At 48.4% G+C, this 14,204-nt stretch overlaps 1 protein-coding gene across 1 annotated transcript; it reads left to right on the forward strand.

Moving 5' to 3' along the window:
* The first annotated feature begins 1,843 nt into the window (after positions 1–1,843).
* On the forward strand, positions 1,844–11,904 carry shha (sonic hedgehog signaling molecule a). The gene is made up of 3 exons (XM_076047626.1): positions 1,844–2,554; positions 6,440–6,701; positions 11,038–11,904. The coding sequence occupies exons 1-3, from the start codon at positions 2,255–2,257 to the stop codon at positions 11,775–11,777; spliced, it is 1,302 nt and encodes a 433-aa protein (XP_075903741.1). The 5' UTR covers positions 1,844–2,254; the 3' UTR covers positions 11,778–11,904.
* Positions 11,905–14,204: the final 2,300 nt, after the last annotated feature.

Below are 14,204 nucleotides of genomic sequence, written 5' to 3' on the forward strand. Positions count from 1 at the left end.
TTTCAGATGAAAAAGTCTAACGGGCTGCATATGGTCCCCGAGCCGTAGTTTTCCCATGCCTGATCAATGACCTGAGGCCAAACACCCCCCTTGCTGTCCCTGAAGGCACCTCATCCATTGGGTCACTGTAGCATAAAGACACCTGGAGCATCTTTCTAGAATCCAGTGCCAGAATCCAGCGGGCAGACCGACAGAGAACAGCGCTGCAACGTTATCTAGGAGGCTACGAGTCGGCCGAGCCGTCTTTTGGCCCCGGGTCTGATGTCGGCGGGCGGTCTCACCTGTGCCGCAAGCCTGGCACGGGCCGAAGCAGACTGGAGGTCAGCCAGGCCGAGGGCTTTTTAATGAGAGCGAAGCCACAGCAAAGCTGAGCTGCTGCGTCTGTCCTCACGTCTCTTCTCCTCCACAGCACCTGTGCCACACTGTAGGCGCCCGCCGCCGCCGCCGCCGCCCGCCCGCCCGCCCGCCGGTTGCTGAGGTTGCCCCAGAGCAGCCCCCTCTTCCTGTAATTACCCTAACAGTCGGTTTGTTATCACACAATAATTTGACTTCCTCCTCTGTTTAGTCTGCGCCGCGGCGTGCTTTGAGCGCACGTTTCTGGGCCTCTTTCGTATGCGATGGTTTAAAGCATTTTCTAATCAACAAAAACCGACGTGAAAATATTTGTTAATTGGCATAATTAGTGTTGAGCCTAAAACAACTCAGGAAGTTTTTGGTGATTGAAATGCAACCGGCTGGGAGGTTAGTGCCCATTATGATTGCGTGCCACGACTCTTACCGTCCTCCCATTTCTTTCAGAGACAAGTGTGTGCTGGAAATAGCGCCGTTTCCAGGGTTTGATCTGTCTGTGAAGTGGACTTTGGAAGGGAAGACGGTGCTTGGTGGAGTTGGGGTGGGGTTGGGGTGGGGTTGGGTTGGGGGTGGTGGACGCACACAGAGAGAGAATCCCTGCAGCGCCACATTATATTTTGTTCAGGGGAACCATCATTAGTCTGCGGCAGGGCCGATTCCGCGTGGTGATGATTGAGACACTGTGACGCGTAAAAATAAATAAATGAATGAATGAATTAATTAATTAATTAAAAAGTCGCGCGTGCATTGCACAAGAGCCGCGGGTGCGCACGGCACGGACGCGTGATCCACATTCTGTGGAACGCGGTGAAAGTTCCACGGTTCTTTCACGGCGTCCGAAACCGATCAAATCAAACAAATCACTTCCGTTTTATATCTGATTTGACGCCTCCAAAACTCGCAGCCAACAACGTGAACAGTCTCCACAGCCTGGTCATGCTGACTATTCACCTCCTGCCGCCTCTCACACAAACCATCCAGAGTTGCTCGCCGCCAGTTCGAAAGCAGGGTTTTTTTTTTTATTTCATTCTCCAGCTTCCCTGCGTTGCGTAAACCGCAACAACTCCCAACAACAATATCTGCAAAACTGGACCACTGGACCCCACCGCTTCAACACTACCAGCCCCGGCGCTGCATGCGCAAAAAGTGCTGCTGTTCCGTCCTGCCTGCCTGCCTGCCTGCCTGCCTGGCTGCCCTGTGAAATCTGGAGGAGGTGGTGGAGGAGGAGGAGGTGGAGGAGGAGAAGGAAGGAGGAGAGAGGGAAAAAATGGGAGGGTTGAAAAAGACGCTTTATAATTGATGTTTTCCCATGGAACAGCCCCTCCCCTCCGCGACACAGGCTCACCCTCAGGTGCAGAGAAATCTTTCAAGATTTTTTTTTTTTTTTTTTTTTTTTTGGTGGGATAACATCAGGAGGGTTCGTCTAGGCGAGCCAATCAAATCCCTCCCCTGCTATAGATCGCTGCTATAATACAAAGCAGTAAAAGCGGTCGCCTCATACAAGCGGCTGCAGCTCGACCGGAGAGAACCCGTGGCTTTTTTTTTTTAAATTCCCTCCCCACTGCCTCTGCTGCTGCTGCTACTACTTTTTTTTTTTTTTTTTTTTTTTTTTTTTTTAAAGGGGGGAGGACAGGCACCCTTCCTCTCGATGCGCCCCGTTATTATTACTACCGTCGCTTGTCCGAGGCGTTCATTTCCGCACCTGTCACGGTAAAAGAAAAGAGGAGAGCGAGCGGCGGCAGAGACCAAGTACAGAGGAGGAGACAAGGACGTTGGCGAGAGCCGGGGAGAGGCGAGAGAGACGGTAAAGATAGCAGCGGGCTGAGATCCTAAAGGACAGAGAAGTGGTGGGAGTGTGAGGAGAGAGGAGAGAGGAGAGGAGGAAGAAGAAATTAAACCCATCATGCTGCTCCGGACCAGAATCGTATTGGTCGCGCTCGTCTGCTCGTCCTTGGCGTCCTCCGGGATGGGATGCGGGCCGGGCAGGGGCTACGGCAGGAGGAGGCACCCGAAGAAGCTGACACCGCTCGCCTACAAGCAGTTCATCCCCAACGTGGCGGAGAAGACGCTGGGCGCGAGCGGCAGGTACGAGGGAAAGATCACGCGCAACTCGGAGCGCTTCAAGGAGCTCACGCCCAACTACAACACGGACATCATCTTCAAGGATGAGGAGAACACCGGTGCCGACCGGCTCATGACTCAGGTAAGGAGACGGTACCGGCCGGCCGGCCCTCCCTGCCTCCCTCGCTGCCTCACTGACTGCCTCCCCCCCTCTGTAACGCACCATCACTGCGCACTGCAACAGCCTTCCCTGTCAGACCGATTGCGCACCGCAAGTGAAGTCTGTTTTACCCGCTGCTGAACTCTTCACTCCAAGCCTTCTTAAAAAAAAAAAAAAAAAAAAAACTTCACTGTAAAAGGCAACAGCCAGCATGAGTTATTCCATCATCATAATTATTATCATGATTTTTATTATTATCATTATGATCATTTCAAGGGCTGCAAGCTTGAGGTGAAGGCGGAAAAAATGCAGATGGAGAAGTGATGTGCAGGCGGACAGTCAGGACACTCGGCCTTCATGATTGTGACAGTGTATTTAAAATATTAATGCGCCCCCCTCCCCTCCTCATATCTATATTTGTATCTCGGTGAGGGTCTATCTGTTGTCTTTCCGTGAGATGCCGCACGTCCTTGCACATTGTGACGATGCCCGTGTGAAAACTCGCCTTTTGCAGCCTTATTTTCCCCCTCCATTATTTTTAATTCCCTCCTTTTTATTCAAGCCGTGAATAGTGAGAGGAGGCGATGCGCGCCGCTCCAGCGGCAGCAGCAGCGGCGGCGGCAGCAGCAGCAGCCGGGCTCACTCAGGCATGGCGTGGTTCAATCAGACATTTTCTTGCACAAGGCTGCTGTAATTTAGCCTCTCGCGGGGGTGTGCACCGGTGCATGAAAACAGTGGCATTTCTTTGAGAGTGTTTCCGAACACTGCCAGGACTTATATACCAAATGGGTGGGACCCGGTCAATTAGGAAGAAGAATTAGAGGAGAAGAAGGAGAAGAGGAAGGTGCGCGGATGGGGCTGATGATGTGATGCTGCTGCTGCTGCTGCTGCTGCTGCTGCTGCTGCCTGGTTCACACGGATGATGCCACCTTTTATTTCCTTCTTTCCAAATCACACTTCAGACCGGTTGCGAGCTCCGTCTGCACAGAGAGGACCAGCAATGCATCGGCGATGCTGCAAGCACGCCGGCATGACTTTTAGCACTCAGGATGCTGGTGAATTATTCAGCGCGCTTTGGGTGATATCGGCCCAGTAATAATAAAATGCCGGTGGGTGATGGTGGTGATGCTTGGCGGCTGCGGCGGCGAAGCCAGGGGGCGCGCGCGCCGAGGGTCCCCTGAACCCGTGCCTTCACGCGCCAATGCAATGGGCACGAGCTCCGATGAAATATTCACCGTGCGTGCGTGCGTGCGGTCTCGGCGGCGTCCCTCTCAGCCCTCCCCCGCCGCCGCAGTCGTGTACGTATAGGGTCCGTACGCGCAGATCATGAATCCCGCATGCAGGCGCGTACGCCTGTTACAGCCCCCGCTGGACTCAGGATAGGAGGCTCGCCCTGGATATTTGAGGGGTCTTAAAGGTTGGAGGAAAAAAAAAGATTAGATTTATTTTTGCAGTGTCGCTGATGTTAATCGACGCGCGCCTGTTTTAATACAGAAGCAACTTGGATAAAATTCTGGTCCTAATTGGCAATTGATTCCGAGGCGGTGCAGCGTTGCGCAGATTAGAGGGAGGTTCGGCGTCCTGTGGGTAATTGGTTTACATCTAATTTGCGTGCAGCATCAGACACTTGAGACAGCAAACTAGAGGCTCTGACCGGGACGAGTTTCACTCTCACACACACACTGAAATACAGCCTGAACTTGGAACACAGGAGTCCAAAAGTTGGAGCAGGTGTGACCGGGTTTATCTCGCCTCACCACAGCTAAAAACATCCCATATTAAAAGGGTCCCAAATCTGGATTGCGGGCCACTCTGCTAGTTGCAATAAACCTGATTACACTTGGATGTGTGCGGGAAGTCAACGTCTCTAGCACTGTTACGCATGAAAGTAATTGGGTTTTTACGCACGGTGTTTTACGCACGGGTAAATCACGTTGGCTTCGACAAAATAAGCTTTTTTGCTGACAGACAATTGTTACTCGTGATAGAGGGCAAGCACGCGCTGGAGCTGTGCCTTGTGCGTGTGCCACGGACGCGCGTTTATCGACTTTTTTTTTTTTTTTTTTTTTTTTCTATGTCGAGGTTCAACCGAGGCTGTTGCACGCACACGCCGGCCTAATCCCCGAACTGTTCAGACGGAGCTCGCTCCCGGGAAAGTTGCCAGCGCCAGATATCTCGCAGATATTTACAATACAGACCGTTTCTCCAGGTGTGACGGTGCGTCAGCGCCTTTCATCTAATCCGCGCGCACGTCAAGATGCTGTCCGCCCGATTACGCGTCGGCAGTCTCACGCGTGAAACCCCGTTTCAGGCAGCGGCGTATGCATATCCAACTTGAATCGTCCTGCAAAATCAAGCTCGTAGTGCTGTTATATTACATTTCGACACAGTGTGATTTTTGTGCAGGTCGGGAGGTTGAAGGATTGAGCTCACGTAGTGCAAAAAAAGGGGGGAGAGAAAGAGAGAGAGGGAAGGGAAGCGGGTGGTCTGTTTGTGCTGACAGGTAGCTGATAAGTGTTTCCTCTTACCAAATCATTTGTGAAAAGATTAGGAGGGAGGCTGTTGAACAACTTTACCCCGAGCACAAAGCGTCGGTCTGGGGGCGTCCTGCTGGGACTTCACGGTGGCTGAGCAGAATTTGGCTTGATTTGCGGCACACGACCTGATGAATTAATAAATAGGTTCAGCTTTACGGCTCTTGACTCCGACAGTCTCAGAATGTGCGCGCGCGTGTGTGTGCGTGTGTGCGGACCTGTGTGTTTTGTAATCATTCCACACATTCTACAAGTGTGATCTCGTCATAAAACATCCACTGTCATTTACTCTTTTCTTTGTTTGTTTTTTCCCTTTTTTTTACGTGGGAGTTTGGGAGGGAGAATTAGGTTGTCCATCGGGGAGCGAGACAGTGGGTCACACACACACACACACACACACACACAGACACGCACACACAGACTGTGGATATTTCACAAGTCTGTCAGTCAGCAGCCACAACACATCAACTTAAGGAGGCATGTCACGTTCCCCCAGGACTTTGCAGGAGATGGATAATGAAAGTTTCCCCTCTCTGCCATTGCACTGAAAAGCCTCTTTGTGATGTTTTATTTGACATATTGGCCAAGCGTCGAGAATAGTTGTCGGGGAGAAGGCCAAGCATCTTCATTGAGGCAGCGAGAGGGGAGGTGGGGGTGGCGGGGGGCAGGAGGGGGGAGGACGCGACGTTGCATTTGTACGGAGGCAACTCCAGATAAATTAAGGCAGCAGCTGCTCTTGAAGATCATCTTCATATCATCTGCATATCAATTATTGATTTAAAGAAAACAAACAGGTTTTGCGACCAACAAAGGGCTCGCCTATTCTATGGCCTAATACAAACTCATGAATTTGTAATGCATGCATGTTGCATGCCTCCTTCCCTCCCTCTCTCTGCCTTCCTTCTCCTCCCTCCTCTCGGCGGAGAGGGAACCTGCTCAAGACCAAAAAACCCATATGTTATAGGCCAGTGAAGCGAATGCGGTGCCTTATCAATATTTCATCGGCGGCTTTCTTATCCGGGATGTGCCCTCTGACGCTGCTGTTGCTGCTCACACTGAGAGATGTACGCTCGCATTGTGGACCTGCGGGGGTTTTTGCAGTTCAGCGCCAGTGTTCCAACCTCAGGTGGGGCTGGAGAGGTGTGGGCGTGGCCCCATGTGAGCCCCAATTTAATTTTTAATCCGAGATCAAGCAAGTGAATGAGAAATTATTCATAAAAGGAAAGCTGGAAACTGTTTTCTTTCTCCCTGTGCCCCCCTTTTATTCAAAGGCAACTTTGCATCACTGACTGGTCCGACTTTCTCCCCCTCTCCCTTTTTTTCTCCGCCGCAGAGATGCAAAGACAAGCTGAACTCTCTGGCCATCTCCGTGATGAACCAGTGGCCCGGGGTGAAACTGCGGGTCACCGAGGGCTGGGACGAGGACGGCCACCACTTCGAGGAGTCGCTGCACTACGAGGGGAGGGCCGTGGACATCACCACCTCGGACCGGGACAAGAGCAAGTACGGGACCCTGTCCAGGCTGGCGGTGGAGGCCGGGTTCGACTGGGTCTACTACGAATCCAAAGCCCACATCCACTGCTCCGTCAAAGCAGGTAATGACTGAGCGGCGAACCCTGACCCCGGCCCGTATGAGCGGTGTGCTCATGCGTAAAGCCAAAAAGAAAGAGGGGTGGGGGGGTAAGGGTGGACTGATCTATAATCAGAGCGTGGTTCCTGTCAGGTGAGATTGTAATCATCTGAAGGAGCAGGTGCAGCTGTTGGAAGCTGCGGCACTTCCTGACCAATCAACGCTGATAAACCCCAGAAAACCAAATACGACAGAAGTACATAAAACACGTCTGAATGTTGTTTTTTAAACAGATACAATCATGATTATTAATTGTCTATTGAAGATTCAGTGGCAGAGTGATTACTGTAATTTAAGTGCTAAAGGTATCCACTCAATACTTAGGAATGTGTTTTTTGTATGTCCATCTATTTTGGCTATTTGGATGCATTACCTTGAATGCAGGCACATCTCAACCTGTGCGTCCTTATGGTTTCATTCCTTGATCTTATATCGCCCCTCACTGTCTCCTGGTGGGAACCACGGCTGTATCGTCTCAGAAAAGAAAGAAACGCAGTTTTGTTTTAATAAATGGATTTATGTTTGTGCGCTGGAAGAAAACGCGAGAATGCAACGTTAGAGGTTTAAAAAGAAAATCTGAAAACAAAGAAACAGACACGACAGACATTTTTCATGCAACAATCTTGGTTTTAAATGAGTTTTAAGACACGTTTGTGCTTTCTGGTCGCCGTCAGGAAACATTCCTCCCCTGACTGGCGGCCCGACTGATGAACCATGGCTTCCCTTCCCACTCTCAGCTCAGACTTTATTGATAAATCCTTTACTTATCATTCAAAACACACATTCTGGGACCACAGTATACGGGCCAGGCAGACTGAGGCATTAGGGGTCATGCGACTTTACCAAAAGGATTTGGCTGAACAATGTTGAATTGCTCGGGGTAAATCTGGTTTTCAGTTGTCACCTTATTTCATGCTCGGGAATCTTTAAAGAAGATTAAAAGCCCAGAATGGCGGGGTAGGAAACCCACCCCCCTTCCCCTTTATTTCCCTGTGTGTGCAGGACAGTGTGATCCCGGAGACTGGTATGTGAAGAGCTCCACCAAGGCCAAAATTATTGTCATCGGGAGTGACAACAAAGCAGGGGAGAGGTGGTAGAAAGAGGGGACATTGATGTTGCACAACAGAGGGCATTTAAGAGTCCTGGGCCCTCATTTAAATTCAAATCTACAACTCGAGAGGCTTGGAAAAGTGGCCCGACTGGGTAAATAGTTAGTTGTGAGTCGCCTATTTGTGTGAATTGTCACATGGAGGTTTCTGCACCTGAGTAAATATGGGGAAAGAGGAGCTGGGAAAGGCGTAAGTGTTCTTTACGGAGAGAAGCTCGACCCACAGGCTGATTTAGAATGACAATGGCCGCTCTTTATTGGGTTTTTTAATTAAGAATAGATAAGCCAAGGCTTTCCGCTTTTTTCTCTCTGCCTCTCTCTCTCTCTCTCGCTGCCTCAGACAACGCTTGTGCCGAGCCAATACGCATTTGGCACCGAGGCGCAGACGGGCGTCATTATGCAAAAATGCATATGGCCCACCATGATGCGTGTGTGGGCAAAAAAAGAAAAGGACGCTTCTTTGTTGTGACTCGAAGCACCTGTGGTTTATTTGCTTTAAGGTCCTGTTTAAAGTTCTTTAGGGGCTTTCTAATGCCTTTAAAGTGCCTATAAATTGATTTTACAAGGGGGAACGTCGCGGTAAACAGGTTGCTTTTGATCCCCAATAGACCATAAGACAAGTATTGGTTTTTACACTTTATTCCGAACAAACCATCGGATCAGAGGTTGAGCTAAGTTAGAGATTTAAGATCTCCAGGGCAATGCAATGGAAAGGAGGGGGACTCCAATAAACAGGATAAGCGGGCTAAAAAAGACAAGAATTGAACCCATAAAAATCACTGCATAGTCCAATAAACAAATACGGGTCATCTCAAACCAGAAAACGGTAAAATCACAGCATACACAATAGTATTGATGATAATAGAAAAGAAACACTGCAGCCGCATGCACAATAATGGGTCCAAAACATCTATTGCACTGTGAAAACCCCCTTTTTCCCCTTATCCACACCTGGAGTTCTGTTTCCCAAATTAGCAGAACAGATTAAAACGACCATTAATAGCATTCTAAAAAATAAAAACACAGATGAAATGATTAGATTAATAAAAACAACAATTCATTAAATAGCACTAAAAACATTGAGTCTCTTAAAAAACAAAGGCAATGCCTCACTCAGCCCTCGTGGCCCCTCCCAGAGCCCGCATCTGCCCGACGTCCTGACGTCCCATGTCGTAGGCGCGGCCACGAGGTCCAGAGTGGGGATCCAACTTTGACGAATTCCGCCACCGAAGAGAGGTCGCGTCCACTTGTCACCCTGGGCTGGAAGACAGTAGCAAGGGGATCAGTTTACAGAATGGCATGGATTTTAACTCTTTCACAGTGATATGGTGGACCGTCCCTCTGTGCAGGATGTAGCGTGCGTAGTTTTGGTAGGGTGAGGTGTTCTTTCCGCATCCACGGAGGCAGGCAGTGTTTTTGTGCCTTTTTGCTTTCTTCAGGCTCTGGGTGGGGGCTACTAGATAACTCCCAGCCTGATACATGCTGGTCAAGAACATCAACATCATTACCAGGAGACAGTGACTGCCAGGGGATAGCATGAGAAAAGGTCAGGCATCACCAGTATGTAGGGATAGGTATCGCTAGGGCGGCCCAAGGACTAATAGTCCAGCCCCACTACCTCCCATGGGTAGTTGGTCTTTATGGACTGTAGTGGTGCACGAGCATGAGGGCCAGGATTACTAACCTGGCATGTGTGACGTTCCTCGGTCCAGGCCTGCACTTCTTTACTCATTTTTGGACAGAAGAAGCGTCTCTGAAGGATTGACAAGACTTTCGCCACACTCGTGTGCCCTGCGGCTTGGTGGCATTCCGCTCAGAGCACCCGAGTATGATTCGGTGGGACAATCAGCTGTTGGGTGAGGATCCATAGATAGTCCTTAAACTTGTCGGCCACTTGTACCTCTTGTACCTGAGAAAGGACCAGTCTCCGGCCAGAATAGGAGCTGAGAGCAGAGTTTGCTTCAATTTGTCAAATTCGCTCTAGCAACCCACTGTCTCAGAGTCACAGAGGTGGAGTCCCAACGAGTTGTGCCGTGGAGCAACATCGTCAGGGGAGCAGCTACCCCAGAACAGGAAGGGGCAAATCTGTGGTAGTACCCAACAAACCCCAGAAAAGAGCAAAACTTAACTTCCTTTTGGGGATTGGCCCATCCTTCACAGCTTGTGTTTTCTCTGGGTCGGTAGACACTTCTCCCCGACTAACAACACGGCCCAAGTATTTAACACCCTGCTGGAAGAGGCGACACTTGCGGGGCTGGAGTTTCAACCCGTGCTCGGATGGACGTTGGAATATGGCCTCCAGGTGGTCTAAGTGAGACTGGAAGTCTGGGGAGTACACAATCTTCTTCCGTACCAAGGCTATAGGTGATGACTCTGCTATGGAGCATCCCCTGCTACAGCACCCGGAGTTCAGCACGCAATTTCAGTGGAACTGGCTTGTATCTTTCTCGGATGAGAGGCGCTGCTCCCATGGGAATCTGATGCAGTAATGCTGTGCATTGGGTGTACTCGTAAATCTGAAAACATTTAAGTCAGAAACACATTGAAATTTAGCATCCAATAAGCATGTAGGGTTGTTTTTTGTTTTTTTTTTGCTCATTTTAATAGCTGTCAAATTATTTGAAAATTCTATGTTCCCCGATGTCGCAGTCTTTAAGAAAGCAAAGGGCAAAAGTTTTTTTGGGGACCCATATTCCGTCTCCCAATCAGGCAAATGCAATGCACTATCTTGATTCTGGGGGATGTCCTAGGGGGCGCTGGTAGCTGCCCGTGCCTAATGTGGTAACAATAGTGATTCATCTTACAATACACATCCCATTTAATGATATCCCCAAGGCACCATTAGTCACTTCAGTTTATTTATTTATTTTACAATTTATTTATTTTTTTGTTTTTTTTTTATATATTTGAATTTAATCCAAGTTTCTGTGCTGAGATTCTTTATCCTGTTTTTTTTTTTTGTTTTTTGTTTTCATAAAACGTGAAGGAGGTGTTGTTTTGTGATTTACGGGCCAGACAAATAACAGTTTGATCATGTGTCACCAGTGTTGATCAAACCCTATCTACGCCCCTGCGTGTGGACCCTATTTTTTCCACTTCAGTGGCGCAAAAATATAATTAAATGTATTTTTAACGCGACATTTTTAAAGCATTATTATTATTATTATTATTATTATTATTATTATTTCAACAGAAAACTCGGTGGCGGCCAAGTCAGGCGGCTGCTTCCCCGGCTCCTCCACCGTCACCCTGGAGGACGGCGCCAGGCGGGCGGTGAAGGACCTGCGCGCCGGCGACCGGGTGCTGGCGGCGGATGACGAGGGCAAGCCGGTGTACACCGACTTCATCATGTTCCTCGACCGGGACCCGAGCGCCAAGATGCTCTTCTACGTGATCGAGACCGAGTCCGGCCAGGAGATCACGCTGACGGCCGCGCACCTCCTCTTCGTCGGCGGCGGCGGCAGCAACAGCACCCAGGGAGGAGGAGGAGGAGGAGGAAGAGGAGGGATGTCGCCGGTGTTCGCCAGCCAGGTGCGCCGCGGGCAGACGGTGTTCGTGCACGACGCCGCGGCCGCGCGCCTCCAGCCCGTGGCCGTGAGACGGATTTACACGAGGGAACACGAGGGCTCGTACGCGCCGCTGACCGCGCACGGCACCGTGGTCGTGGACCGCGTACTCGCCTCCTGCTACGCGGTGATCGAGGACCACGAGCTGGCGCACTGGGCCCTGGCGCCCGCCAGGCTCGCCCACTGGGTGTCGTCGGCGGTGTTCGGCTCGAATCAGCAGCGGCAGGAGGAGAAGGTGGAGCAGGTGGAGCAGGTGGAGCAGGCGGAGGGCGTGCACTGGTACTCCAGGCTCCTCTACCGGCTAGGAACGTGGCTCCTGGACGGCCACTCCATCCATCCGCTGGGGATGTCGCTGTCCCCGAGTTGAAAGCCCTCCGGTGGCCACACATCAGCAAGCAGCAAGCGAGACTGACACATGTAGGACGAGAACTATTCAGTAGATTAAAAGAACAAAAAGAAAACACGTCATCATCATCAACAACAACGAAACAATAAAAGAATATTAAATAATGATGAAAAAAAAAGAACGAACAAACAAGAAAAACGCGGCCCCAGCGGAGTTGGGATATTTATTTCAGTGACTTTTCCCCCTATGTGTCCCCCTTTCAAAGAATGAATGGAGCCTTAAAGAAAAAAAAAAAACAGAAAGTTTCTCTTTGAATAATTTATTCTCATGTGAACTCGCCGCTGTCACACAAATGGATTCTGAGACGGCGTGAGCGGCAAAAAAAAAAAAAAAAAACTGTGCATAATCTATTTTTGTATATCACAAAAAGCGAAAGTGGAGGAAAAGAAGAAAAAACGACGAGATAAGAGAACGAAAGAGGAAAAAATGTCGCAAAGAGAAAAAGAGGAGCGTGTAAGAGAGATGCTGACTTTTGACAGGCTGTAATGTCATGTGCGTATACATGTGCAACTGACTGTTATATTTTGGGGAGAAACAAACTTCGCGGGGTTCCATAAATTATATTTTTATACACAGAATTGTAAATTAGATTTTGACAGATCGCTACCGAATCACATTTCGTTATTTGAAATAGTGTAAGATATGAGAATATATTTTAATTTAAATACAGTAGTTGGGAAAGTAATGGAAAAAAAAAAACAAACTCTTGTACTGCTTGGTTTATTAAGAAATTTATTCTTTTTTTTGAGACTGTTCGTTTCAGTTGTCGGAGGGGGACAGATATTCTGCCTCGTGTCTGCATTCTCTGCTCTTTTTTTTATTTGTTCTGTTTCAAATATGTTTGTTTTCTTTTGAGAGAGAGAAAAAAATATTAAATGCAGATTCTGACAATTCAGTAACGGTTAAAGTAGTACTGAAACAGTTTCGTTAAATAAATTAATAAGTAACTCATGTAAATTGTACTAAAATGTATTTTTTCTTTTCATATTTTGTAATAGGGAAATAGTTTTTATAGAAATCTGCGGCAGATGCAAAAGTTTGGATAGTCTATATAGCCAGGCCATACCAGTTAACTTTCATAAGGGCGAAGCGTAAAAAAAAAATGTCTAGTTTATTATTTATATGTTTATTACAAAATGAGATAAAGAAAATCTTCAAACTCGCAGTTGTATGTTTTCTTTTCGTCGACTTTCGCACGAAGCAGACGATCGCTGTCGTTCCAACTCTCCAACCAAATTGAACCTCAGTTTAATTCTCACAAGGCTTTTGTTGAACGCGGCAAACAATTTCTCCCCGTTTGCCGCGTAGCCTCGGTGAAATGGAGAATATACATCGCTTTGAACTCTTCCCCACCACCACCACCTTTTTTTTTTTTTTTTTTTTTTGCGTGCTTGCGAAATGTTGAGAGCCCATGTCAGATTTAACGAGGCTTGCCCTGCGCAAATAACTTCCAAAACTTGCAGACAAATTAAACACAAGCGCTGTTTGTCGGCCCTCGAAGCGTCTGCCTGCCGGGCTGGCTGCCTGCTGGAGGTCAGCTGCCTCCACCGCTGACTGACACTTCAGCAGCAGAGAAGAAATGCGACCATTGTCCCACATCGCAGCTCAGTAAAAACATTTTTTCTGTCAGTGAGTCTCGACAAATTGTCAAAATCCTGCCATGTTTCCGCTCAAGCTGGAGGTGCGCGTTCATACAGAGTTTACTTGGGGGTTTTTTTCTTCTTCTTCTTCCTTTTTCTTTGACGCGCTGTGGCGCCGCCGCTTTCACCTGTGGTGCAAGGGCGACACCCTGTGGCCAATTGCAAGAAGTGCCAAGTAGCGATTTTAATTTTAGTCTCGGATTAGAATCGTTCTAAATCAGGGGTGGGCGAACTTTTTTGACTGGTGGGGCCACAATGGGTTGTAAAATCTGACAGAAGGGGCTGGAGCAGCAGTAGGTGGACAGATGGATTTTGATGACCCATCTAATAGGAGAAAAAAAAATATGTATCATGGGATATGTAGAAAACAAATTGCTTTGATGTCTGTTGAAAATGAACAAAAGCAAAGTTACAACAAAATATGTGTCTTTGAAGCTCCATGGTATTTTGCTCTGTATTGAAATGACTCTTTAAACACTGAAAAAAACAGATGAAATCCTGCTATTTTATAATTTACTTACTATTGATAGAATTTCTTTAAGTTTGGCAGGCCAGATTAAAAAGCTTAATGGGCCACATATAGCCCCCGGGCCATAGTTTTCCCATGCCTGTTCTAAATTCACTAAACTTGTTTGTTTGTGATTGATCACAAATAATTAATAAAAAAAAAAAAAAGAGCAACACGGCTGCTGTTTCGAGGAGAACCGTTGGTAGAAAACACTTTGGGGTGCAGCTGTAGGCCCCAGCA

The sequence above is a fragment of the Nelusetta ayraudi genome, unplaced genomic scaffold (genome assembly GCF_046127955.1).
Source record: "Nelusetta ayraudi isolate G7.1 ecotype Tasmania unplaced genomic scaffold, CSIRO-AGI_Nayr_v1 ptg000094l, whole genome shotgun sequence".
In the NCBI taxonomy this organism is placed as follows: Eukaryota; Metazoa; Chordata; class Actinopteri; order Tetraodontiformes; family Monacanthidae; genus Nelusetta; species Nelusetta ayraudi.

Coding starts and splice junctions, on each gene's coding strand:
- shha (XM_076047626.1), top strand. CDS start 2,255: ATGCTGCTCCGGACCAGAATCGTATTGGTCGCGCTCGTCTGCTCGTCC. Junction 2,555..6,439: donor CCGACCGGCTCATGACTCAG/GTAAGGAGACGG, acceptor TCTCCGCCGCAG/AGATGCAAAGACAAGCTGAA. Junction 6,702..11,037: donor CCACTGCTCCGTCAAAGCAG/GTAATGACTGAG, acceptor TTATTTCAACAG/AAAACTCGGTGGCGGCCAAG.